The sequence below is a fragment of the Marmota flaviventris genome, chromosome 18, assembly GCF_047511675.1.
Source record: "Marmota flaviventris isolate mMarFla1 chromosome 18, mMarFla1.hap1, whole genome shotgun sequence".
Taxonomy (NCBI): domain Eukaryota; kingdom Metazoa; phylum Chordata; class Mammalia; order Rodentia; family Sciuridae; genus Marmota; species Marmota flaviventris.
Genome location: NC_092515.1, coordinates 44,982,334 through 45,008,861, shown reverse-complemented (window position 1 = coordinate 45,008,861; position 26,528 = coordinate 44,982,334). Strand labels below are relative to the sequence as shown.

The window sequence follows — 26,528 nt, the reverse complement described above, 5'->3', positions numbered from 1 at the left end:
GGGATGGTGGTTTTCTGGTCACAGATCTAGAGGCTAAGACTGAAAATGACTTCTTTCTCTCCGCACAAGCGTGACTGCCAGGATCCTATACTTAGGGGAGGGGGAAAACTACCTACCCACTGAAACTCTCATATAGTCTAGGGTGGCAACAGTTGTATTTATTGGGCTTGGGTCAGTCGAATTATAATACCTTGTCTAGGGTTGCAGATGTAGCTCAGTGGTAAAGTGCTTGCCTAGCATGCATGCATGCAGTTCAATCCCTAGCACCACAAAACAAACAAACACCACCTAGTCTATCCCAAATCCGGGCTGAATTTTTGTTACCTGACTATAGGTGGGATTTACAGGTTTCCTCCCTATACCCATTTGTCTGTCCATTTGGAATACTGATAGGACCTTCCTGAGGGATCTAGCACATTTATTGTTCTGAATTCCGACTCACCTGCTCCCCCACTTTTTAGCCTGTGCTGGGGATCAAACCCAGCGTCATTTTGCCCAATTTTCCAATAACGAATGGGAGTGACAGTATCTACATACAGGGTTGTTGGGGAGGACCACCTGACATGAAAGGGAACGTGGCAGGTGTGGATGGCGTAGGCGTCAATAATCTGCAGTAAATTCACAAACCAATCAGTCCCCCTGGGAATACTGCTATCCATCCTCCAAGTCATGCGTGCTGCTAGCTGCGAATCCCTCACCGCGGACCTCTCCCTTTCTCGGAGAGAGTGAAATGCGACCGGGTCTCTTTAAGGGCGCCCGGGCGGGCGGGCGGGGGAGGGGGCGCGCGGGGCTGGACGTGCGGCGGGGCCGCGCTCGCTCTGTGTGGCCCAGGAAGGAAGCCGGGGCCGCTGCCTCCGCCCGCTGGCTATGCTGCTGCGACCGCTGCGGGGCTGGGCCGCCCGGGTGCTGCGCAGCGCTGGGTCTGGGGGCGCCGGGACCCCCGCCTCGGGCGTCTGGCCGCGGGGGGCGCAGCGACGCGCCTGGCCTCCGGGTAATTTGTGCCTTTGCTCCACCTCCGTGGCGTCGCGCTGCAGCCCCCGCCGGCCTGACCCCGAACGTCCTCCTCCCAGCCGCGGGACTTCCCCCGGGCCGCGGCGAGGGGCGGGGGCGGTCATTGGCAGCCACCTGGTCGCGCGCCGGCGGCGAACGGGTGGGGCCGCGGGGTGCGCTCCTGGCTCCCAGGTGGACAGTGGGGCTTTAAAGAGCCGGGAGGACGCAGCCCGAGGGGCGGGGGCGGCCTTGAACTTTCGGGCCGGGGCTGGGACCCTCGGCGTGTTCCGTGGGGCGGGGGAGGGGGTCCTTTGGCCTCGGGGAGCTGCGTTAAGCCGGCCCTGGGCGGACGAGGCGCCCGCGGTGGTGAGTGGGTTAGATCCCCGCGCCCTCCACCCTCGCGGTGACCCACCCCTTGCGAAATGGTCGCCACCTCTAGGGCCAGCTGTGGCGTCGCTGGCCTTGGGCTGTTGAGAGGCGACTCAGCACCACCTGTGGGGCGGGTGGGTGGAACGAGTCTTCCGGCCCCAAACCCAAGCCCTGTGCCAGCTCTCCCCAAAGGCCCAGTACAGGCCTCTCTGCGTTGTCATTTGTCGGACTCCGGACTCCGATCTGTGAAGACCCCAGATATAAAATGAGTGGAAAACCGGAAGGTATAATATACTAAGTGAAAGAACCTGGTCATACTTGGGGCTCAGATGTGCTTACAGGACCCAGGCAGCCTCTGCGGTGTCGCAAGTAGGTAGGCCAGGTGCCCTGCCTCCACCCACCCAGGGAAGGGCCCAAGAATAGAAAATATTTTTAGGTCAGGGAGCAAGCATAAAAATTACTGTTTGTGGTCATTTGAGTGCACAGAAAAGTGAGTTGTTTAAAAAGTAAGTCAATTTAAAAATTGTTTTCCTTTCTTTTGTAGATAGAGAAAATGAAAAAGAGAAAAAATCAGTGGTAAGTTCCTCTTTTGTGCGCACTATCATAGGTTAATTCTTAATTTATTTTTGAGGAGGGGAATAGAGGAATATGTGTACATAGTAAATAATAGAAAAATTACCAGGGATAAGAGCATCTGTTTCCATCCCTGGGCCTCAGAACCCCTCAGAGGCCACCTCTGTAACCAGTTTCTTGTATGTTCCTCCTTAGAGTGTACACAGATAGGAGCATACGTGTATTCATATTCTTTTTTTTTTCATTGTTGATAGACCTTTATTTTTTTATATGCATTGCTGAGAATGGAACCCAGTATCTGTCTCACGCCAGACAAGTGTGCTACCCCTGAGCCCCAGCCCCTGTATTCATATTCTTTAGGTAGATTTGGACTGCAGCTTGAGGATTGATTGTAAAAGTATTGAAAAATGGTCAGCCTGTGTGGGGAAGGTTGGTTTCACTGTGGCTTGGGCAGCCCAGATGTGAGAGAAAGATCTGCTGATTGCTTCCTTCAAATTGTCTAGTGCTGAGAATGGTGGGTGGAGAGGGGATCTGAGAGAATCCATGAGGGTCCATAGGTATGGACTCAAAGTCATTCAGATGTCTTGGGGAGGTCCTGGTTCTGGGGTGGGGTTGGGGCGGTGTGTGGCTGAAGGTCAAAGGAGGCCGAAGTTAAACATATCTATAGGGATGTTGGGTTCTTCAGCTGACTGGGGTCAGGAACAATGTTTTAATCACCATCAGTCCATGGGCTCAGTTTCTTAGGGGAGCTGGAAGTCAGTAGCTTCTGTAGCTGGGGAAGAGGTAGCTTGGTTGGTGGTGGCATGAGTATGATGGCCAGGGTCTGCAGAGGCTGGAAAGTGTGGGCAGGCCCGTGGTGTACTCAGGATGATGGAGAGGGCCTGGAAAGGAGTGACATTGCAGAGAGGGGGCTGATGATTGACATGCTTGAGATTTATGAAAGTTTAGTGAAATTATAGGAGGGGGTGAGGTATGGAAGTGGCCACCATAGAAAGGGAGGGGAATACAGAGTTGGGTTGGATGAGAATTTATGTATTATTGTTAATTATTCAGCTATGATCCTCTTCTAGGTGCTTTCAGGTGTCTGATATGTCCCCAGATACATAGTAGCAAGTCCATAGAAAGTGGTATCCTGTAACCATTCAAGTCTTGTGAGGTCCTTTGTGGGAGACACTGCATGAGGACCCTAGGAACCAAACAACTCATGTCATTAGGGAGCCTGAGCTCAGTCTAAAGGGGGCTACGTAGTAAACAGGACAGTGGTGGATCTTGAGCAGCAGAGAGTCTGGGGACTATGAGGAAGCGGGCAGGGGGCTGACGATCGATCCTTGAGAAACCTTGATGCTTCTGGATGGAGAAGAAGGAACAGCATATGTCACTGACAAAAGGAAGAGAACCTGTGGGTTTGGACTTGTGGCCATTTCCTAGAGAGTGGCTGGGGAGGGCTTGAGGGTATGCAGAGGGACTAGGGATAGATCCTAACATCTACAGCCACTGAAGGATTTTATCCCTGTCTCAATCTGTTTTATGCTGCTATGATAGAATACCACAGACTGGGTACCTTCTAATGAACAGAATTTTGTTTGACTTGTGGTTCTAAAGATGGGGAAGTCCAAGATAGAGGAGCCAACTCTGATAGGGCTTTCTTGCTCCATGTGTGTGTCATCCCATGGTGGAGAGGATGGTGGAGAAGAGAAAGAAATTGGGGAAGGGGGTCCAATTCAATCTTCCATCAGGAACCCATTCCTGTGATAAATAACCCACTCTTTCAGTGATGTCATTAATCCATTCCAGAAGGCAGTCCTCATGACCTAATCAACTCTTAAAGTCTCACCTCTCAATACTGTTGCATTGGGGATCAAGTTTCTAATACATGAAGTTTGAGGGATGCATTCAAATCATAGCATCCATGTGCAACATGATTTGGTTTGCCTCTCAGGGAGAGACAGTGGTGGGCTATGGGTAGAGTGCTGTCTGGGGTGAGGCTGGAGGTAGAGAGGCTGGCAAGGAGGTCACTCCAACAAGGAAGAGCCGAGGCCTTTAGCTAGGGGTAAGTGGGTTGGGCATTGACTGCAGATGAGTGGAAAACAGGGCCCAGGCACATTACTGATTGATTGGTGTCGCTGGGTAAGGAGAGGTGTTCAGGGTGTGGAGGGTGTTGAGTGGATAGTACAGCCATCACATAGCATTATTACAATATCAAACCATTGAACACTACAATTTTTATAATAGAACAGTTAGAAGGAATTTAACGTCCAACAGTAAGATTTAATACATTGTTACTTATCTTATGTGATGGAATATATAAGCCATGAAAAATCATACTGTTGAAAAAAATAACTGGATGTGGTGGCACAATAGCTATGGAAATAATCTAGATGCCCTTCAACAGGTGAATTATAAAGAAATTATGGTATATATACACAATGGAGTATTACTCAGTCATAAAGAAGAATGATTATGAGATTTGCAGGTAAATGATGGACCTGGAGACTTATCATGCTAAATGAAATAAGGCAGGTTGAATGTTTTCACTGATATGTAGAAGCTAACCTACAATAAGCGGGGAGAGGAGAAGAATAGATATTTAGATATAGATAATATCTATTATCTAATAGATATTAGACAAAGGGGAGTAAAGGGAAGGGAGGAAGGATAGGAAAAGGAAAGAGTGCAATAAATCCAAAATAATTTTCCTATGTACTTATATGAATACACCATAGTGAATCACACCATCATGTACATTCATAAGAAGGGGGTTCTAGCTAGAATAAGACATATTCCATGCTTTTACAGTTATGTCAAAATGAATTTTGTCTCATATATCTAAAAAGAACCAATAAAAGAAACTGGAAAAAAAAAGAAGAATTGGGGTTGTAGCTTAGTGGCAGAGTGCTGCTGGGCTCAATCTCCAGTACTGGAAAAATAATTCAATAAAGACTTTTTTTTTTTTTAAAGGACCCAGTTCAATGTCACTTAATATTTAAAGAATGAAGAGAAGACTTCCCACTTTCACCCCCAGACTCTCTCTCCTATTCTCCTATTCCTACTCTCTCTCTTAACCCCTATTTTTAAGCATATGACTTTCTCTTAATAGTCTGAGAATTTCAGTTTATAATATTTTTTTCTTGTTTTTTCCCCTAGAAACAGTTTACTTTTTTTTTCCCATGTAGGTCACACAATGTATTTTCATTCTTATTGGGGTGTGTGTGTGTATTTTTTTCCTTTTTATTACTCTTTTACATAGTACCTTCCTGTTTCTTTTTTTTTTTTTTTTTTAACATATGTGGAACCACACATTGCTTATTATGATCTTCTGGAACCAGAGCCACTTGGGCCTCTATCACTAGCAGTGCATAACTGAGCAGAGCCTTGTCAGAATTCTAGGACAATAAGTTGGAGGGTTCCAACCCAAAGTATGATTCAGACAGTCTGGATACTACCACATTTTTGACAATCCCCTTTAGGGCTAGGGGTGTAGCTTGGTGGAAGAGCACTTGCCTAGCATTCTTGAGGTCCTAGGCTTGATCCACAGCACTGCAGAAACCAAATGGAAAACAAGCCTGTCAAACAAACAAAAAGCCAAGCTCCGTTGGTGCTTTAGAAGCAGGTGCCTGAGCAGACCAGTGACGCTCAATCATGCCTGCACTTAAAACCACCTTGGGAGCTTTAAAAGTTACTGAGGTCCTGGGCTGGGGATATGGCTCAGTTGGTAGAGTTCTTGCCTCACATGCACAAGGCCCTGGGTTTAAATCCTCAGCACTGCCCCCTCCCCCTCAAAAAAGTTACTGAAGTCCTGGTCCTGTCCTCAAAGATTGTGGTGTGATTGGTCTGGGTTGTGGCTTCCTTGTAGAGCTTTTAAAAGACTTCTGGATGATTCTAACACATCACCAGGACTGAAAACCACCGCTTCCAACTCCTTCTCCATCTATTACTTAATCCCTAATAGATCCCAGAAGGCTGTTTGTGGCCCCTCCCACTCTTGCCATGACACCCCCTCCCCAGGTGAAGTTAGTGTGAGCAGGGTGTAGGTTCAAGCTGTTCCTTCTTCCTTTTTATAAGCCTCATTGTTTTTTCTTCCGTGAAAAATGTTAGGACATGTTTTTCAGGTTCTGGTCAGGTTAAATGTGATGATGGCGTATGTTATCTATCTTAAGGCTTGACCTATGACAGACATCCTTGTTCATTTTTCTTCTCCCCTTTCCTAATACTTTATAGTCAGTAACTGCTTTTTTTTTTTTTTTTTAGTGAATTAAGATTCTAGATAACATAACATGTATTACTCTACCTTAAAAACTACTGATTAGACTCTGGTTGAGGAGGTAGGATGCTTACACGTAAAATTGAACAGTCCTAGGTGAGGGCAGATTTGACTGGGTAGACAAGCTGTGTGTGAATTGCTGGAAAGGAAGGTCTGGTCTAGAGGGACCACTTGAGCCTGCCATTGGGGATACAGGGGTGACATTTGTTTGTTAGTGCTAACAGTGGGACTCTGGGGATTTCTTAAGGAGGGATTTTGGTTTACCTGTCGAAATCCTGGACTGAACCAATAATGCTCTTCACCTAAGATCTCCCCTAGAAATTATCCCCTAATGTTCTTTTAGGCACTCAGTTTCCATCTCTAATGCACCTTGTCCTTTGCCAGGTCTGTGTGGAGGGCAATATTGCAAGTGGGAAGACCACATGCCTGGAGTTCTTCTCCAACACGACAGACATCGAGGTAAGGCATCCACACAGGGTTCTAAGGAGCTTGAAAAGCCTTGATGGGATGGTTTATAGGGGGCGTGGCCCACCCTGTCTGTGGAAATATAATGCAAGTCACAAGTGCAAGCCATGTACTTAATTTGACATTTCTAATAGCCTCATTTAAAAAAGGCTGGCGGGAGGCGGAGGGGCAGCTGAGGATTTAGTTCCGTGTAGAGTGCTTGCCTGATATGTGTATGACCCTGGGTTTAATTCCCAGCACTGCAGAAATGAACAAATCAACCAAACCAACAAACAAAAAGAGAACATTTAAAGAAAAAATATTACAAATATTATCATGTCAACATGTAATCAGTATAAAATCATCAATGAGCTATTTTGCCTTCTATTATCATACTAAATCCTTGGAATCTAGTATGCATTTTATACCTAATAGCATCTTTCTCTCTCTCTCTTTAAATTTTTAGTTGTAGATGGACACAATATTTTTATTTATTTATTTATTTATTTATTTTATGCGATGCTGAGGATTGAACCTGGTGCCTCACAGTTTCGCAGCAAGCACTCTACTACTGAGCCACAACCTCAGACCCACTAGTAGCATCTCTTAGTTTGGACTACAAATAATTCCCAACTTATGATGGTTCAACTTAAAATTTTTGACTTTACAGTGGTGTAAAAGCAGTATGCATTCAGTAGAAACTACTATGATGCTCATAGTATGTAGTTGGTAGATTAGTTGTAAATGCATTTTCAACTTGGGATAGTTCCAAGTTGAGGTAGGTTTATTGGAGCATAACTCCATTGTAAATTGAGGAGCATCTGTAGTCAGATTTCAAAGTTGTAATAGACTCACCTGGCTCATGGCTGATGTTTTGGACAGTGCGGGTAGGTATAGACCTCCCACCATGTGGTAAGGAAAAGAGTGTATATGTGAAAGAAGAAAAGTCAGGCTATTGTGTAGGGTTAGAATATTAAAATGTGAGATGTGGGATATCAGGGTCCAAGCAGGAGAGGATTGGTATGTATAACCAGGTAATATAATTTCTAGTTCATTGAAAGCCCAGTGTCTAAAAATAACCTCATAGATGTTTAAGAATCATCTCTACACAAAGAACCTGGTCCTTCCTCCTCATTCTAGATTTTAGTGGTATAATCATTTCTGTTTATAGCCCCTTTTTGTTATAGGTTAAGTGTCTGTTATCTGAAATGCTTGTGATCAAAAGTGTTTCAGATTTGGGATTTTTTTTTTTCAGATTTGGAATATTTGCATATGTATAATGAAGTATTTTGGGCACGAGACCCAAGTGTTAACACAAAATTCATTTTCATCTTATATACATTTTATACACATAGAAGGTAGTTTTCTGCAATATCTTTAGTGTGTCTGTATTCTGTAATCTGTCATGTGAGGTCAAGTGTGGACTCTCCCACTCATGACATCATGTTGTTGCACAGAGAATTTTGGATTTTGGAGCATTTTGGACTTTAGATTTTCAGAATAGGATGTTCAAACTGTACCCCAGATCTTACAATTTTCATACCATTGTAGTACTTTTCTCTCCTTCCTTCCTTTTCCTGTTTTGACTTCTATTAAAAACTTGTGTGGTTTGATAAATAGACATTATACAGCCCTGGTCTTGCTTGTGCTTATGTGCTGCTGGGCAGAGATGCGTTGCTATAGCAGGTCCAAGACTGCTGTCATTAGGCCTGCTTGCAAGGTTGACCCTTGGCTAGCATATAGGAATGTAGGTCTTGGGAGGATTTCTACCATTCTTAACTGATGGGAGTGGCTCTCTGTGCCTAAACTCTGCAAGCAATATTTTTTATGTTGAACGTCTGTTTTCTTCTTGGAAACTTGATATTTTGGTATGTACCAACATGTGTCAGGCGGTGTTTGCCTGTTTGATTGAGCATCACTGAAAGCCATGAAGTCCTAGATTCAGGTCAGCTTCCCTGGTAGACAACATTTTTTAATGAGCTATGATAGCTCATTGCTGGGGGAATGAAGTGAGTCCTATGTGACTACACTGGGTGAAGACACTTGTAACCTTATGCCTCACTTCTCCCCAGGTACCTTTTCCCTTTGCTGATTTTGCTCTGTTTCTTTTCATGGTAATAAATCAGCTGTGGGTTTTGTATGCTTTGTCTCCTGGATTATCAAACCTGGGAGAAAAGAGGGTCTTGGGAACTCCCCACATCTACCTGGGGTATAACTTTCAATGGCACTTTAGAAGTACTTGTATTCTCATTGAAGACCTTGGAACCAGTCAATGACTGTCAATGACAGTTAATATTTATCTGATGAGTATACTACTGTATCCAGGCACACATTAAATGTTCATCATATTATCTAATTGATCAAATCTTTACCTGAGTAGTTCTGTAGTTGTAAATGATATGATCAATTGGCCTATAAATTTACATGGTATGATGGCTAGTTTTAGCAGTCAGCTTGACTGGATTAAAGAATATAGTAGTCTCCCCATCCCTTATATGTGGTTTTAGTTACCTGGGGTCAACCAGTCTGAAAATATTAAATGGAAAATTCTAAAAATGAACAATTTATAAGATTTAAATGGCATGTTGTAGTGGGAAGTACTCACTGAAATCTAATGCCATTCTACTCCATCCCAATCAGCATGTGAATCATCCTTTTTCTCGGTGTATCTACATTGTATACACTACCCTCCTGTTAACTTAGTAGCCATCTCAGTTATCAGATAAGCTGTAATTGTATCACACTACTTGTGTTTAATTTACCCTTATTTTACTTAATGATGATTCCAAGGTGCAAGAGTAATATGCTGGCAATTTTATTATAGTATATTCTTATCATTGTTCTATTTTAATATTAGTTACTGTGCCTAGTTTATAAATTAAACTTTAGGTATGTGTGCATAGGAAAAAAAGTAGTATGTGTAGGGTTTGGTACTATCTGCAGTTTCAGGCCATCCACTGGGGGTCTTGGAACATATCCTTCATGAATCGTGATGGTGAGGGGATACTGGAGACAACTGTACCTAGAGAACTGATAGGTCATTATTTCTGGATGTGTCTAGGAGGGTATTTTCAGAGGAGATTGGTGTGTGAGTTGGTGGACTGAGTGGGGAAGATCTACCCTCAATGTGGACAGCAGCATGCCATTGGCTATCCAGAGACCTAGATAGAACAAAAAAGAGAAAAGAATTTTCCCTCTCCTAGAGCTGGGACACTCCTCCTCCTAATCTTGGACATCAGAGCTCCAGGTTCTCCAGCCTTGGGACTTCAGGACTTAGACCAGAGGCCCCTGGATTTGAGGCCTTCAGCCTCAAAATGTGAATTACACCATTGGCTTCTCTGGTTCTGGGCTTCAGACCTAGACCGAGCCATGCTACCAGCATCCCTGGGTCTCCAGCTTGGAGACGACGGGTAGTGTGACAGAGTTCTCAGCCTCCATAATCACCTGAGCCAATTTCCCTAATTAATTTCTCTCATGTTGTAATTTTACATTTATCCTATTGGCCTGTCTCTCTAGAGAACCTTGACTGATATACATGACTAGTATGTGGACGGTCAGGTCCCAGCTCAAACTCTCTGGCTGCAGGACCATAACCTTGTTTGTTTCTTCTGTGGCATGAAGAGCTTGGTTGACATGAGGGGGACCACTCACCCTCCAGATATCAGCTGGTCTTGGTTGTTCTCAGATCCTGTCTGGAAGTTACAGGAGGCGGCATCTAGATGGAGTTGTGGCCTGAGAGAAGGTTGCTTAGCTGTTTTGTCTTCCCCCAGCCACCCAGATCTTGACAGTGCTGACTCTCCTTTCAGACTTACGTGCTCTCACAAAGCTCAGAACTAGGGAACAGCAGCTCTGATGTGATCTTTTCTTTCTTTCCAGGTGTTAATGGAGCCCGTGTCCAAGTGGAGAAATGTCCGTGGCCATAATCCCCTGGTGAGTGGCTTATTTCTCGTACAAACTGCCAGCTTCCCCTTCAGTGCCTGGGAGTGGTGATGCTGACACTTGAGCCTGTTACAGCTGTTAGCCGAGTTGGAGGAGAACAGGAGGAACAAGCAGAAAATGGTGGCATGTTGGTTTTCTAAGTTTAAAGATCTCTGAGGCCTGGGTGGGTGTGCACAGAGCCCAGGAACTTCCTATCTGAAGTGGCTGTTAGAAGCCAAGTCTCTTTGGACCTACCCCTCCCCACCCCACTTCCAGGACCTGCTTCTAAGTGACCAGGTTCCTTGGTGAACCCCGATTTGAGTTTGTGTTTGGCAACATCTGGTAATGGTGTGCTCTGGCTCACCCTGAAGCCACCTGTCTGCTCTCCCAGATGGACCTAGAAAGCAGAGTCTATGGTGTGCATGTTCCCCTTCCTCCTTCCCTATTCAGAAGGTTGTACTCTGCCTGCTTGTAAGAGATAGCTAGAATTTGGGTCCTACCTGAGAGGGCTTGAGAAGGGGATGTTGGTTCTGGGCTTCCACTTCATGACAGGGATAATGAGTTTCATTTTTTAGCCGAGAAAACTGAAGCTGAAATAGATTGTCCAAGGTCACACAGTGGCATATTGACTATGTAGGTTTGAACCTTAGACTTGGAAGCCTGTTCTTTCCCTTCCTTTTTAGCAATGCAGGACATTTCCTTGTCTGGTTCATTAGACCCTGGGTTCTACTGCAGGCAGGGCCAGTGTCTGTTTTGTCACTGTTACTTATTAGAACATAGTTACACTGCCTAGCCCTTAATAGGTGCGTGATCATTCATCCATACAGCCAATATTTATTGCATCCCCCCACTTCAAAGCCCCTGTTCTCCTGGCCCAATATTTCAGAGTGGGGAGGTAGGAGACAGTCAAATACAGAATGTAGTGGGTGGTGATAGGAGCCATGAAGAAAACTAAAGAGGTGAAAAGATGTTATTTAAATAAGGCAAAAGCTGTCAGAGTCTTTGAATAAAGAATCCCACAGAGATGGAAAAGAATTTCACCTGTGTGCATGTGGGAGAAGCTGGAATGCCAGTCATCTTTGTGTGTAACAAAGAACCTTCAGAAACATTCATATTCTCTAGAAGTCAGGGAGGACCAGTGCTTGATTATAAAGTAAGACAGCTTGAGTTGCAGATTACAGGGGATACATCACAGGTCAGAATCATAGTCTCAGGGCAGGGTGTCCTTGGTACAAATAGCATTTTCAGTGAGAGTATTATAATAAGAAATAACAACATGATTATATAGTTGTACACAAGTTTCCATTCTGGACAGATGAGCAAGATCAGTGCTGTGAGAAGTGTTGGTTCATCACTCTGATTGGCTCTCTGTTGCAGAAAGGTGTCTGTTGCTGCAGTTGTCTGGCTCCTGACTTTTCTGAGACTTTCTTTCATCTGCAGTTAGGAGGGTCTGCGGTTTTCTGCTCAGAGTACTGGAGTGTCATGAGTTTGTATCACAAAAGTTTTAAAAATAAATAAATGAGTAGAATAAGATTATTAGTGAGCAGACTATGAAGTGTGACGTGTCTTGTGTCTGCAGGCCACTGAGAGATTTGGGGTGGGTGAACTTCTCTGTCAGATGGCAAAGCCAGGGAAACACATTTCTGATAAGGCTGACATTTGAGCAGAGACCTAAACATAAGGGAAGGGGTAGTCACCTGGAGGAAGAGTGTTCCAAAGGAAGAATGGCAGGTGCAAAGTCCCTGAGATGGTCATGTTTGCAGAACACTAAGAAGTTCATGCAGTGGAAGCTGACTGGCTAGAGGAAAAATGGTAGGAGCTGAAAGAGGATAGCAGTGATTCTCTAGTCCCCCAGGAGCCATGATGAGAGTTTGGATTTCATTCTGAATGCAACATGAAGTCCCTGGAAGATTCTTGAGTAGGGAGGTGTTGGGAATAGGCTCATTTTGGCTGTTGGATGGAGAACAGACTACAGGGGACTCAAAGAACATATATTGAGCGACTGAATGCATGTTCCCTAGGGAACATCCCAGCCCAGCTATTACTAGCTGTTCTGTAATTGCTTTAGTGTCTTTGTCCACCCTATTCTCCAGACTGTGACCATAACTGGATTCCTTTTGGCCCCTGTCTGGCCCCATGTAGATTTTTGAGATGACTTTCAGTGACTGGTAGACCAGGGTCCTATAGATGCCACTTTGATGTAATGTGTTGCATTCTACTTTTTGCAGGGTCTGATGTACCAAGATGCCTGTCGATGGGGTCTCACACTGCAGACATACGTGCAGCTTACCATGTTGGACCGGCACACTTGTCCTCAGGTATGTTTCACACACTCAGTTCCAACCTTGTCAAACAAAATTTTCTTCAAATTAGAGGTATGTGATTGCCAGAAAGGAACTCTCACAAGGAAGCCCAGCTGGATCTTTAGTGCTGCATAGCTTTCTCTGCCTGGGGCAAGGTTTTCTGTCCCTGTAGCTTTCTGAATACCAACCATCAGGATCCTCCACCCACCAACTTGTGACCTCAGGATGGCTGCCCCTGTGCCATCCTGAGGTCACACTTTGCATGATCTAGTGGGTCCACTACTGGACTCAACAGCATTTAATTCACTTCTCAAAGTGTGGTTCCTGGACCGGCAGCAGCACCATCACCTGGGAACTTGTTAGAAATGCACATTTTTCTGGTCCCATCCCAGATCTGCTGAATCAGAAATTCTGAGGATGAAACCCAGAAATCTGTATTTTATCAAGCCACCCATATGTTTGGAATGCATGCTTTATGTTGCACTGATCTAACCTTCGTAGGGTCTGGCTTTTAGTTCAGATTCTTGAGGGAAAGGATCTGATTATTTTAGCATGGGTCAAATGGTCTTTAGTCAGGTGTTGGGGCAAGAGCACAGAACAAGTAGGTTGCTTAAGGCCCTCTATCAGCAGGGACCTGACTAGGGATAGATTCTCTTAGAAAATAGGGTGGATTGGGAGACCCTGATTGACACCTGTGGGTCAAAGCTATCAGCACAACCTGAGATATCAGTGTTAGAGGCTCTCCATGAAGGGGACAAGATATCCCCAGAGCCAGTTATGTTAGTACAGTGACTGGGCTGGGCAGTTTGATCTAGATCAGGGTACTGTCAGGTATAGTTATCATTCTTCTATTGACAGAGATCTGCACCTTCTATTTTATTTTTATTTTTTTGGTGTGTGTGGTACTGGGGATTGAACTCAGGGTCTTGTACATACTAGGTAAGCTTTGTATTATTGAGCTATGTCCATGACTCTTTTTGTTTTATTTTAAGACAGCATCTCACTAATAAGGCCCAGGCTGACCTTGAAGTTTGGTGGGATTAAAGGCATGCACCATCATGTCTAACTGATCTGTTTCTTAAAATTGGAAGATATAAGCAGAACCTTTTTGACAACTATGAGCTTCTTCCCAGTTGTCAAATCAGAGGAAATGTAGTCAGTGCTTTTCCCCTTGGCTTATCCCACTTTTCCCAAGTAGGCACTCAATTGCAAACTCACATTGTATATAATAATATAAGAATGTAATGAGACACAGGTGGCAATCTGCTAAATCTGTCCAGAGACAGAAAAAACTGGACAGACTAGGGAGAATGAGCAGAAGGAGAGAGGTGACTAAATGGGGAGCCAGGGAAAGATGGGCAGCAGTGCTGCAAGTTCAGAGAGGATGGAGGGAAAGATAGACAAGCAGGGAGAAGGCATAGGTGATTCCCTAGTTTCAGCTTTGAATGTGTCTTTGATTTGCTGGCCAAGGGCCCATGGGTGTCATGGGCCATGACAAATGAAAACAGTGTTTGTCAACTTGGCATCAAAGGTAAGGGCCTCTCCTGCTTCCTGAAGGGACGGTGTGGACAAAGGGAAAGGTTGTGCGTTGAGTGCTCTGTGATGTCTGGTCATTCCCTTCCCTGCCAGGCACAGCCCTTCCCAGTTTCCACAGGCAGAGCTCCAGAATGCCGCCCCCATTCCAGCCCTCTGGGGGCTCTACCTCATTCACACAGGTCCTTTGCATAACCAAATCCATCTTATTTAGGTCCTTAGTCACTATATCATGCTTCGAGAGATGGCATGTGGCAGTTTTTCCAGTACCTCCCCACCTTCAAGTTGAGTTTCCTATCAAAAGAGGCTGCTACTTTCAATTCACAATAGCTAAGTCATGGAACCAACCGAGGTGCCCTTCAGCAGATGAATGGATAAAGAAAATGTGATATATATGCATAATGAAATATCACTCAGTCATAAAGAAAAATGAAATTATGGCACTTGTCAGTAAATGGATGGAACTGGAGAATATTATGCTAAGTGAGATAAGACAATCCCCCAAATCTAAAGGCTGAATGTTCTCTCTGATATGCGGATACTAACCCATAATAGGTGATGGTACGGGGTGGAGAGGAGGTTCACTGGATCAGACCAGGTGGAGTGGGGGGAAGGTTGGGGGCATGGGAATGGAAAGGACAATAGAATGAATTGGACATAACTTTCCCATGTTCATATCTGAATACACGACCAGTGTAACTGCACATCATGTACAGTCACAAATGGGAAGTTATGCTCTATGTATATATGATATGTCAAAATACACTCTACTGTCATGTATAACTAAAAAGAACAACAACAACAACAACAAAAGAGGCTGCTGCTGTTGAGCCCTCAGTCCCCCTTGCCAGGCTGTCCTGGCAGCTTGGGGTGGGATGTGTGTGGGCGGACCTCTTGATTTTTATGTTCAGCAAAGTTGGGGGATGTGACTGGGGCTGGGTACAAGTTTTTCAAGGTCTTCTGACCCCCTTCTCTTTGCCTGAGTTAGCAAGTCACCTTTTCCCCCCTTTAGATGATGCCTGTTCGACTGATGGAGAGGTCACTTCACAGTGCAAGATACATTTTTGTGGAAAACCTCTATCGAAGGTACCATAGTTTGCATTATTGATACTTTGTTATACCATTGACTTTTTGAAAGGAGATTGTAACTTGTTCATTTAGTTGACAGATGTGGAGCGCTGGCTGGGTGGTGCCAGTTATGTTGCCACAGTAATGCTGTTAACAAATGACCCCATCCCTCTGTGGCCACAGCTACCTGCCTTTGTTACCAGGCCAGCGAGGGTGGTCTGCTGGGTGGCCGTCTTACCTTGACAGGGCTCAGTTGGACATCTGGGGACTGGCTGGCCTGGATGGTCCCTGGGGCACTCGTCTCTCGTGCTCATCATCCTCCCTTTGGGATCATGCTCTGAGGAGTAAGTTCAGCATGAGCTATCATGCTGCAGCAGCCAGCAGCCCTGTGGTCTACAGAGAGTCTGCTGTCTCTGTGCCTCTGCCCTTTCCCCCAGGGGTGCTGCCCTCTGGCTTCCTTGGGGCCTCTCTGGACCTTGGGCGTCATGAGAGCGAAAGCCAGCCCTGAAAGCCGTCTTCAGGACCCAGGGCTCGCTGTGCAGGATTTCCTGTTTCCTGCACCTGGCCTGTGGTTTCGTCATTTCACATTTGTTGCCTCAGGTTTTGGTGGTTGGGGTTTTGTTATCTTTGTTTTAAAGTTTTCTGGGTTTATTCCTAGGCCCGGAGTCAGGCAGTCGTAGGCCAGAGTTCTTTTCTCTTGAGTGAAAAATATTTTGGGCCAGAGCTAAAGGGATGAATGGGAGGAAGAATAGAATTTGGGCTTTCTTTGTGGTCACTCTTCCTCTCGCGCCAACTCCCTGTATGTTCACCCGCTCTAGTATCCTTACTGAAGTCTGCTCATGGCTGGCCTTGCTCTTCTCTTGGGCACCACACCCTCCTGCAGCTCTGTCAAGCTCAGCTCTGCTCCTTAGAGGGCATGAAGGTCATCTCAGGGACAAGGGAAGAATGCTCTTCTCTAGTCTCTGCCAGGCCCTGCCATTTGGTCCCCAAGGCAGGGCTGCTTATGCCCTACTCTCCCGGAGCACCTCCCTTAAACCTTTCCCAGCTTCTTAACCTCCTCTGTCATCACCCCACAGGACTGGAGTGGTCCATGGCTGGGCAGGGCCAGCCCTTACCATGACCTGCCAGGACCTTCATCCTCCTTCAGTCAGAAGTGCCCCTCACTGCCTGGGTGTGTCCACTCTCCCCGTGGCCAGCCTTGCCACACCCAGGGCTGTGTGGGTCCCACGCTTAGCAAGTCTACACTCCACTGGTGGAGGGGTGCGAGGGTAGGAATTCTTCTCCTGGACCTTCAGGAACCCCTGACTACTGCTGGGCTTGTGACCTTCAGTGGCTACCACTCCTGTCCCTTCCCTGTCTGTGTCCTCTTGGGCAGAGGACACTGTGGGAATGCCAGGAGCAGATGACAAGGTCTCTTTCCCACTCCTTGGCTTTTTCTTCTTTCCCTTTTTTGTTGCTTTTCTTTCCTTTTAGGTTAACATTTATTTAAAATTTGTAATAATGCTCCCACCCCTACTTCCTGATTTGAGAACATATTGTTAAAATTTGGAAAATGCAGACAGATATAAGAAAAACAATAGAAGTCTCCCATAGTTCCACAGTTCAGAGAAAAACCCTGTTAACCTTTTGGTATTTTTCTTTCCAATTGTTTTAAAATGTGTTTTAAAATTTTTAAACTAATGTGGTTATACATAATATTGGTTCATTTTGAAATAGTCGTACAAGCATGGAATATAATTTGTTCCAATTCACTCCCCTGTACTTCCCCTTTCCCTCCTCTCCTCCCTCCTCCTATTCCCTTTCCTTTGTTCTACCAGTCTTCTTCTATTTATTTATAGTTTTTTTAAAATAGTGCATTATAATATACATAAAGGTGAAATTCTCTGTGTGGGGGTGTGTGTAAATGGGAGTTTGGTCATTTCGTTCCACTGTTCTTCCTTTTTCCCATCCCTCCTTCCTCTCCCTCAATCCCCTTCCTCTACTTCACTCATCTTTCTTCTGTTTTCACGGGATTTCCTCTACCCTTTATTTTTACTTATTTTGGTGTAGCTTCTACACATGAGAGAAAACATTCCACCCTTAACTTTCTGCGTCTGGCTTATTTCATTTAGCATGATGTTCTCCAGTTCCATCCAATTTACTAGCAAATGCCATAATTTCATTCTTCTTTATGGCTGAGTAAAACTCCATTGGGTATTTTATATACCCTGTTTTATATACTACAGCCAGATGGGCATTTCTGCCCGTTTTCTTTATGCATTTACCTGTTAATGGGCATCTGGGCTGGTTCCATAGCCTGGCTGTTATGAATTGTGCTGCTGTAAATATTGATATGACTGTCCTTATAGTGTGCTGATTTTAGATCTTTTGGATAAATACCAACGAGTGGGATAGCTGGGTCATACGGTAGTTCCATTCCTAGTTTTTTGAGGACTCTCCATACTGCTTTCCATAGTGGTTGTACTAATTTATAGTCCTACCAACAATGAGTGAGTGTACTTCCCCCCCACATCCTCCTCAGAGTTTATTTTTATTTGTATTCTTAATAATTGTCATCCTGATTGGACTGAGATGAAATCTCAGTGTAGTTTTTATTCGCATTTCCCTGATGGCTAGAGATGTTGAACATTTTTTCATGTATTTGTTGGCCATTTGTATTTTTGAGAAGTGTATATTTAGTTCTTTTGCTTATTTATAAATTGGGTTATTTGTTTCTTTGGTGTTAAGCTTTTTGAGTTCTTTACATATTCTGGATATTAATTCCCTAGCAGATGAGTAGCTGGCAGAGGTCTTCTCCCTTTCTGTAGACTCTCTCTTCATGCTCTTGATTGTTTTCTTTGCTGTGCAGTAGATGAATATTTTTGAAAATTTGCTTGGGTCATACTGTATATGCAGTTTTATGTTCTGCTATTTTCATTGAACATCAGATTCTGAGCATTTTTCACGTCATTAAATATTATTTTATAACATCATTTTTCAGTTACTGCACAGTTTATTTATATAGACAAACCAAGATTTAGTTGTCCATTATTTTAAATAGTGCGGCAGTGAGCACCATGGTTATTTTCACAAAATAAATTTCTAGGAGTGAAATTGACATGCTTATTCACCTCCCAGCCTGAATGCTGTCTCTGTTGTCAGGGGGCATGTTTTAAAGTGACTTTCTCTGTTTGGAGCTCAAATTTCAAATGACTCTCCCGTCTTTCATTCCTGGGGTCTTTCTACCTCATATCACAAACCATTCCCTGGGGATGGGAGGTCAGGAGCGCCCAGGTCCCAGCATCACTTCATGTTCAGCATTTTGCGGACTCCACTGTTCTTGGTGACACCCTTTCAACAAAAGCCATCCCCAGATCGTTTTGGGGGAAATGGCACACAGCCCAGAAACTTTCTCATGGGTGAATAAAACCAATGCAACTCTTGCTCCAGTGGGAAGATGCCCGAAGTGGACTATGTGATTCTCTCTGAATGGTTTGACTGGATCGTGAGGAACATTGATGTGTCCGTTGATCTGATAGGTAAGACAGCCCCTCCCCCGCCTTCTGGCCTGTCCATTCCCCTGGGCCCAGTGAGGATGTGCTTGGTGGGGGATGGGGCGCTGGCCAATGGTGATTTTTTTTTTCTCCCTATATTTATTTAGCCTTCTTCCTCTCAAAGAGCAGACAGAATCTGGGGGCTTCTGGTTGCTCATGGAGAAGAATCTGACCCTTGGTTCCTTAAGCTGTCCTCCCCTGGGTCAGTTGCTTTCAGACCTGGATCCATTGTGATTTCATGGATTTTCTGGGTTGTGAAGAGGGGGAGGGACAGAAGCTGGACATTTACTGAGGCCTGCCTTGTGCCAGGTCCTGTGCCAAGCTCTGTTTGTAGATAGAATTATATTCAGCTCACAGTAACCCTTTGGGGCTGATGACAGGGAAAGGGAACAGAATTGGGGGAATGAGGGTCAAGGTGCCTCTTTGGTTACACAGCTGGCCAGTGGCAAAGCTGAGAGCTGGCTCTGGTCTGTGTCTGGCTCAGGGAGGTGATAGTTCCTTTCCACCTGACCTGTGTGCTTCCTTCCCCCTCCCCTTGTCTTGCTCCCAAGCCATGAGCAGAGCAATCAAAGCCATGTATGTTTTTTGTCCTCAGTTTATCTCCGGACCACTCCTGAGACCTGTTATGAGAGATTAAAGAAGAGGTGCAGGCAAGAGGAGAAGGTCATTCCGCTGGTAAGAGAGCAGAGACCTCCATGGCAGCCTGGCTCCCTCTCCCTGGCCCACCTCCTGTGATATCATTGTGCAGTTGTCTGCTGAGAGATAAACAGGAACAGGAACAGATTAGGGAGGGGGTGAGCTCTGACTTCCTCTGTGGCTGGAGCTTTTGGAGATTCAGAGCTGCTTCATTTGGTCCTTGACACCTCCCTCTCCTTCCTGCTGTGGCAAGCCCAGGGCTTTCCCATCAGCCTGCTGAGGGTTGCCTGGCTCTGTGCTCTCTGGATCCTCACTAGAATATGAGTTTGGGGAGGACAGGACCGAGCCTTTTGCTCCCTGCTGCATCCAGTGCCTAACACAATGCCTGATGGAAATAGTGCTCAGTGCTTGGTGGTGCTCGCTTAGTACAGGGATGCTTTGCCCTTCTGGGGTCTGGCCTCGGGCCATGGCAACTCTAATTGGGCCATTATAACAGGTTTGGACTATTCTCCTTCCCTGGGTCTTCACTCCCCACATCTCCCTCTAAAATCAGCCTCCAGGCTGCTACATGGGTGATATTTCCAATAACAGGACCCTATTCATGTGATTCCCTAGCCTGAGCTCCTCCAAGGTGTCACTGCTGTCTAGAAGTCCCTGCTTTGGAGCACAGTACATGAGATCTCACATCACCCTGCCCCATTTGCCTCTCTGGTGTTGTCTCCCTCCACTTCTGCTTTCCATGCTCTGACCACAAGGAACGGGTTGTGACTAGGGGCGTGTGCCAGGCACACACATACACACCACGATTAGGCAAGTGTACCTTTACAGAATGTTTTCCTTTGCCTTTCAAGTTCTTCTCAGATGTCCTGTCCTTCAGCAAGCCTTCCCTGAACTTCCCCCATCGTATTCTCCCTGCCCATAGGCTTACTGCAACCACAGCCCATAGGAGGACATACTGATAGTATTTGTTTATGCCTTTGTTTCCCAACCCTTAAAAAACCCTTATTCCCTCTGTGTCCTCAGCATGTGTCCTGACGCCTAGTAGCTGCTCAGTTAATATTGAACTGAACACCTTTTGTGAGCAGCTGCACCTGCAGATACACAGAGGCTGGGCAAGCATTTAGTGGGAGCTGTGAATTCAGGATGACTGGACTGGGTGCCCTAAAAGGGCTGTCCAACTCCTGAAGCCCTGCTCAGCCTGGGTTTACCCTGGACCAGCAAGGAACATTCCAGTGTTGAGGCTGGTGCATGGTTTTGGGCAGCTCCTTTGAGATCCTAGAGGCAGGAGTGATTGGAGGTCGAGAGTGCACTGGAGCAGGCCTCAGATGGGCCATGCTACGTCGGGGCATAGCAGCTCTGTGTGATGACCCAGATGTTCCCAAGAAATGCTATCAGGAGTCCCTACAAAACATTACCCATGTGATTGAACAGTTTTTGACAAGGTCTGTGGGGCAGATCTGGTTTCTGGTACCCAGGGAGAGCTCAGTGGTAGATGAAGAGGTGGCTGCATGGCTTACTTGAGAGCTTCTGGGATAGCACTTGAGGAGGTCCCCAGGGGTGGCCAGCACACACTGGCTGAGAAGCGACAGTGCGACACATGGGTAGAGGCATGGGTGGCTTCAGTCAGCATCTGTACCCTTTCCCCTTGGGTTGCATCTCAGCAGACGTTCTGCCAAGATGGTGGTCTTTATAGTCTGGAGAATCCCTCTGTGACGAGTGGTCTGGTGGGGTGGAATCAGCAACGGAGGGTCACAGTGCTTTTGGTGGCGAGCCAGAGAGGAGGATGCAGAGGTGCTCAGGGCTGGGACACCTGTCACTGAATGGCTGTGGACCCTCTCCCCCGGTGAGGCAGGGCAGGGTGGCTGCTGATGCTCTGACTGATGCTCAGGCCCGTGCACTCAGCACATGGCTGCGTTTATTGCTGCCCCCTGAGCCAGGTTGACTGTTGCCGTGTTCCTTTGTCCAAGTCACTGCCTTGTGACTTGAGCTTTCACTTGCTGGGACTCTTGGTGGGGGGCCTTTGCTCCCCGCTCTTCTCCTGACAGCCTGCACGTGTGTTTCCATGGCAGGAGTACCTGGGTGCTCTTCACCAGCTTTATGAGGAGTGGCTTATCACAGGAAGCCTTTTCCCTGCCGCCGCCCCTGTTTTGGTAAGTCCGTCTCCCTCACAGGGCAGGAGGCTCTTCCACAAGGAATGACCTGGGGAATGTCAGCCACTTTGTAGATCGGGGAAGGGCTGGGTCCTTCAAGCTCAAGGATTTGGGAGGAGGAAGATGGATGGTTAGAAAAGGCTTTCTCTCTCAGTCTGCATTTTTCAATGTGAAGTGACAGACCTGAGAAACCGTCTGTCCCAGTGCTCTTATAACTGGTGATTGCAGTAACATGTCACTTACCAGCATTGGCTGCAAAGAAACACCCCAGGTCCTGGGTTTGGACCTTTTGGGATGGTGGTCCCTCTGCTGTGACCTTCCTTCTTTAGTAGATGACATAGAGCTTCAGTTTATCATTGCTTGGTGACTTAAGTCATCAGAAGGAACATCAGTTGCTGTTCTGGGCTGTCACCTAGTGATGCCCTGAGGAGTCTGTGCACCCAGACTACTACCGTTTCTGAGCTCCTGAGTTGGCTTTTCATAGTAACCCTCTTTTCTCTTGCTGACATGTGCCATTTCTAACTGACACTGATGTGTCTGCCCCTCAGTGTTTCTCACGGTTCGTCCCCTGTGTTCTGATTTTCTGTTCCCGAATGTCTTTAGGCAGGCCAACAACTACGAAGGCTGCTCCACATACAGCAAGGGATCATGAGCTTTCATGCATGGCCTTGGACCACGAAGGCACTCATGGCTCTTGCAGGCATCTCCTTTGCTGCTGGCAAAAGAGAGATTATTTTGATGGATTTTTAAAGAAGTTTATGTTTTTCTCCTTTTAAAAAATTGGAATTTATAAAATGATAAGAAAAAAAATTATTCTTGATCTCACTGCACAGACAACTGTGGTAGATTCTTAGGTGAAAGTCTAGTTCAGAGGGCAGACTTCCCCAGAGCTGGGAATGTTTGACCCTCATCTTCCTTTCCCTCTCCCTGTGACCTTGGCTTCTCTGCCTTTCCCTGCCTCGCTCTGCCACCTCCTTCTTCCTGTAAGGGAGGACAGTGTCCAGCTCAGTGCAGCCCCATGACCTCTGTGTTTCATTTCCAGGTGATTGAGGCTGACCACAACATGGAGAAAATGCTAGAACTCTTCGAACAAAATCGGGCCCGGATATTAACTCCAGAGACTTGGAAGCATGGCCCATAGGTGGAAACGTCTGTAGGATCTTGTCAGGAAAAATTCTTACAGTAACCAAGTTAGCCGTTAGGAGCAGTTTGGAAAAATCTACTCTCAGGAGGGCCTTTTATCTGGCCAGATTTATTTTCCTAATGGTCTTTTCTCCCTGGCCAGTGTCTTCATCATGGGTAAATGAGAAGTTGGACTAGTGGTTTGTTTTTGTCGCCTCACATCTCCCCTGAAGCCCTCAGGACGGCACTTGCTGTGTGCTGGGTGTCTTGCTGGGCTCTGTACATTCAGACCACCAGGAGAGTGAGGTAGCAGCCTTATATCCCAACCAAGGAATATGATGCTGAGAGGTTAAGGGGCTTCCCAGGATCACGCAGCCAACGTGCATTAGAGTTGGCGCCATGCAGATTTTTAGCCTAGGCCGCTTTGTCCTAAGACCTGTCCCCCAGAGTCTGCCTTTCCTTGCCACAGACCCTTGCGACTTTGTGGGGAGAGCTGGCAGTGAGTGGAGCTGACCTCGTCTTGTTTGAGTAGTTCTCAAGGACCATCAGCAGTTCTTTACAACACTGCATTTTTTTACTTGAGCCCAGTGTTTGGTGGTTTCCCAGCATGAGGCTGTGACCCCTCAATCCCCTTGTCATCTGGACTTCCATGACCACAGAAGAATCACGTGTCATCTCATGATCAGTGCTCAGTCTCCTCTCTGAACCGCTGCCAGTTCCATTTAGGGAAATAGCATTGGGGGCCTGGCCACTTTGCCCTGTTCCAAGCTGGGGCCAGCCCTGGCTTCAAGGCTCTGTCACTCCCTCTTGTCCTTGTTGCCCTGGGAATTACTGACCATTTGTGGTCCAGGGAGAGAGAGAGAAGTGGCCTTAAGTCTTTTTTCTTTCTTTTTTTTTTTTTTAAAATTAGTTATACATGACAGTAGAATGCACTTATATACTTTGATGTATCATACATAGATGGGATATAATTTCTCATTTTGGCCTTAAGTCTTTTTGACTTAAGAAGTGTATGAAACCATCTCCATTGGTTCAGAAAACAACTTGGCCGAGCTATGGCCATGCACTGAAGGCACAGCTGCCTCCTGAACTGAGTGGGAAGCAAGAGAAAGGAGTGGGAAGCAAGAGAAAGGAAGAACATTCCCTTTGGGGCCAGTCTGGACTGGAAAATCAGGGTTAGTGGAGAAAGGCTCCTGACATCTGGGAGGTGGTCAGAGAGCATTGAGGAGACTGAATGCAAACAGGGGAAGGATTTTTGGGAGCTCAGGAGAAGCACAGCAGCTGTTGGCCTGTGCCCCACCCCCATGATGGAAACCTGGGCAAGCCTGTTCGCCTCTCAACAGGTGCCAGGTGCTCCTGGTGGTCCACGCACAGAGTGCCAAGGGGTCAAGGACACCAGTGTCTGGACCTTCCTGTTTGGACCAATTCTTGGGTTTTATCAGCAGGATAAATGACAGCAGCCAAGGTGGGCAGTGTCCATCAGCTCCTGTAGTCTAAATGCTGGTGATTAACCAGGAAACTAGGGAAGGCAGGAACCTTAGCTACCAGGGATCCTGACAGGTTGGGGCTGTCTTTGGGAATTTGTAAATGAGTAGTCCACTGTTTTCCCTTCAGCTCAATTTGAGCACCTGTTTTTGGAAGAAATGTGATTTTTCTCTTGCTACATGGTAACCAATAAATCCTTGACTTAGACCCTGATGTTAATTTTCAAGTGTTTCCTGTGCCAGCAACTTCACTTCCTTGTAGGATCCTTTTGCCAGCAGGATGTTTTTATTTTTTAAACACGGTGTTTCCTAATAAAGTGGTATGCATGGGTCCAGAAAGATCCCCCTGTCTCCCCCCCCCACACACACACCCCGGACGCCTTGGAGAGGAAGCTGTGTGATCTCTAGAGGGTGCAGGTGGTTGCAGAAACCTCCCAGCCTAGAGATCACACCTTAAATGAATGGAGCCAGTGAGCACAAGAGCCGCTGTCTCCTGTGGCAGGCAGGGGTCACAGAGTAGCTATAAATGCCACTACAAACCAGGGTCAGAAAAGAGCAGATGGCTTATGGCTCAAGGGGGCCTATTTCTTAGACCTGGGGTCCCTGCCTAGACCCTTCTAGGAATAGCTCGAAGGAGCATGGCAAGGACTGTCATCCCTGAAGAGCCAGAGTAAGTAGCCAGGACAGTGACATTCCAGACTTCTTGGGGTTACCGCATTCTCACTCAGGCTGGGGATCCCTGGGATGCTCCAACTCTTGTAAATATTTACTTAAATTCGTGAACAGCATATACATTTTATTTTATTTTATTTAAAAGTATTTATTTTTTAGTCGTAGGTGGACACAATGTCTTTATTTTACTTGATGTGGTGCTGAGGATTGAACCCAGTGCCTCACACATGCTAGGCGCACACTCTACCTCTGAGCCACACCCCAGCCCGCATATACATCTTCTTCCAGTTATATTTTTAGTGAAATAGTTCAATTTACATTTAAGCTTTTTGGTCTTAGTGTACAAGATATAATTAGAACCATTAAATATATTTGGTTCATGTATCATGTGATTAAAAAACAATATATAAATGTTTTTCGCATACACACACACAAGTATGTAGGCGGGTGATCCAGAGCCAGGTTGGTGGCTTTGTGGTCATCACGGTCCAGGCTCTTCCTTTCTGTTCCTGGTTCTGGGAGGTTCCACTTCCCAGTTCATGGCGTCCCTTCTCCAGGAGCGTAGCTGTTCAAGATGGCTGCTGGGCTCTTCTCTGGCCAGAGATGGCAACATAGCTGGCTTCTCCCCATTCACACAGATAATGACCTTTCCAAGGGAGAACTAAGATGTCAGGACTTTGCTAGAGGTCTCGGCGTGGGTGGGGGGAAGGTAGAAGGGAAGTCAACACCCGCAGAGTGGGTCACATGATCTGGCTTTGTGCCTAGTGCCCTTGGGGCCCCAAGTCCCCTCATCCTCACTTCTCTCTTCTGTAATGCCCTGGTCTCTGCCAGCCTCCCATGCTAGGTATAGCTCTGGGAGGAGTGAGACCGCCTTGTCCTTGTTCCTATGACACGAGTGAGTAAATGTCCTCTGAGAAACGCTATCACCCAGCTTGTTTTCATCTTTCAGTTTTTATCTTCTGCTTCTTTCTCTTACCTCTGAGCCCTTCTCCCTAGATGAGATGATCCCCCTGTCTGGGGACTATATCCAACAGAAAACTCTTCCTCAGAACTCATCCAGACTATTACCATCAGATCTGGGAAGGACAGTGATATTTGAAACGCAAAGCAGGTAAAAGATGTTGCTAAGCCCTGTCTGCCCTAGAGCATTGGTAAGCCTGGGACACCTCCGTTTTCCCTGAGCCCTGGGGTGGAGTGTGGGTCCTTACTTCAAATGCCTATGTGTCTGTGGAATGAATAACATTCATCCCCTTGGCCTGTCCACCCTGATGAGTGGTCATTAAAACCACTCTTAGTAGTTATTAAAATAATTGCTGGGCTCTTGAAAATGTTGCCTGGTTGTCTGCTGTGGCACAGGATTGCTCACTGAAGACCCCATGACTGCTGGCACAGCCCCCTGCCCCCCAGTAATCCCAATCCCACAGCTCCTTGAGGCTGGGGTGAATTTTGTATTCTTCTGGTTTCCATAGATG

General features: G+C 46.1%; 1 protein-coding gene and 1 long non-coding RNA gene across 4 annotated transcripts; one reads left to right on the top strand and one right to left on the bottom strand.

Moving 5' to 3' along the window:
- The first annotated feature begins 816 nt into the window (after window positions 1-816).
- Window positions 817-24,598, top strand: Tk2 (thymidine kinase 2). 3 transcript variants are annotated; one of them, XM_027938961.2, is made up of 10 exons: window positions 817-991; window positions 1,904-1,935; window positions 6,578-6,652; window positions 10,514-10,567; window positions 12,784-12,873; window positions 15,404-15,477; window positions 18,889-18,977; window positions 19,588-19,667; window positions 21,698-21,778; window positions 22,821-24,598. In XM_027938961.2, the coding sequence occupies exons 1-10, from the start codon at window positions 868-870 to the stop codon at window positions 22,917-22,919; spliced, it is 798 nt and encodes a 265-aa protein (XP_027794762.1). In that variant the 5' UTR covers window positions 817-867; the 3' UTR covers window positions 22,920-24,598. The 3 variants fall into 3 exon arrangements, with proteins under 3 accessions (XP_027794762.1, XP_027794764.1, XP_027794763.1); XM_027938963.2 differs by lacking the exon at window positions 817-991 and adding an exon at window positions 1,589-1,643; XM_027938962.2 differs by lacking the exon at window positions 817-991 and adding an exon at window positions 1,649-1,728.
- Window positions 2,125-15,828, bottom strand: LOC114095634 (uncharacterized). The gene is made up of 6 exons (XR_011705276.1): window positions 15,698-15,828; window positions 11,056-11,145; window positions 10,289-10,651; window positions 6,563-6,730; window positions 5,434-5,495; window positions 2,125-3,118 (listed from the first exon to the last, which is right to left on the bottom strand). It is a non-coding gene; the product is annotated as an uncharacterized lncRNA (long non-coding RNA).
- Window positions 24,599-26,528: the final 1,930 nt, after the last annotated feature.

Coding starts and splice junctions, on each gene's coding strand:
- Tk2 (XM_027938961.2), top strand. CDS start 868: ATGCTGCTGCGACCGCTGCGGGGCTGGGCCGCCCGGGTGCTGCGCAGC. Junction 992..1,903: donor GCGACGCGCCTGGCCTCCGG/GTAATTTGTGCC, acceptor TTTCTTTTGTAG/ATAGAGAAAATGAAAAAGAG. Junction 19,668..21,697: donor AGGAGAAGGTCATTCCGCTG/GTAAGAGAGCAG, acceptor TTTCCATGGCAG/GAGTACCTGGGTGCTCTTCA.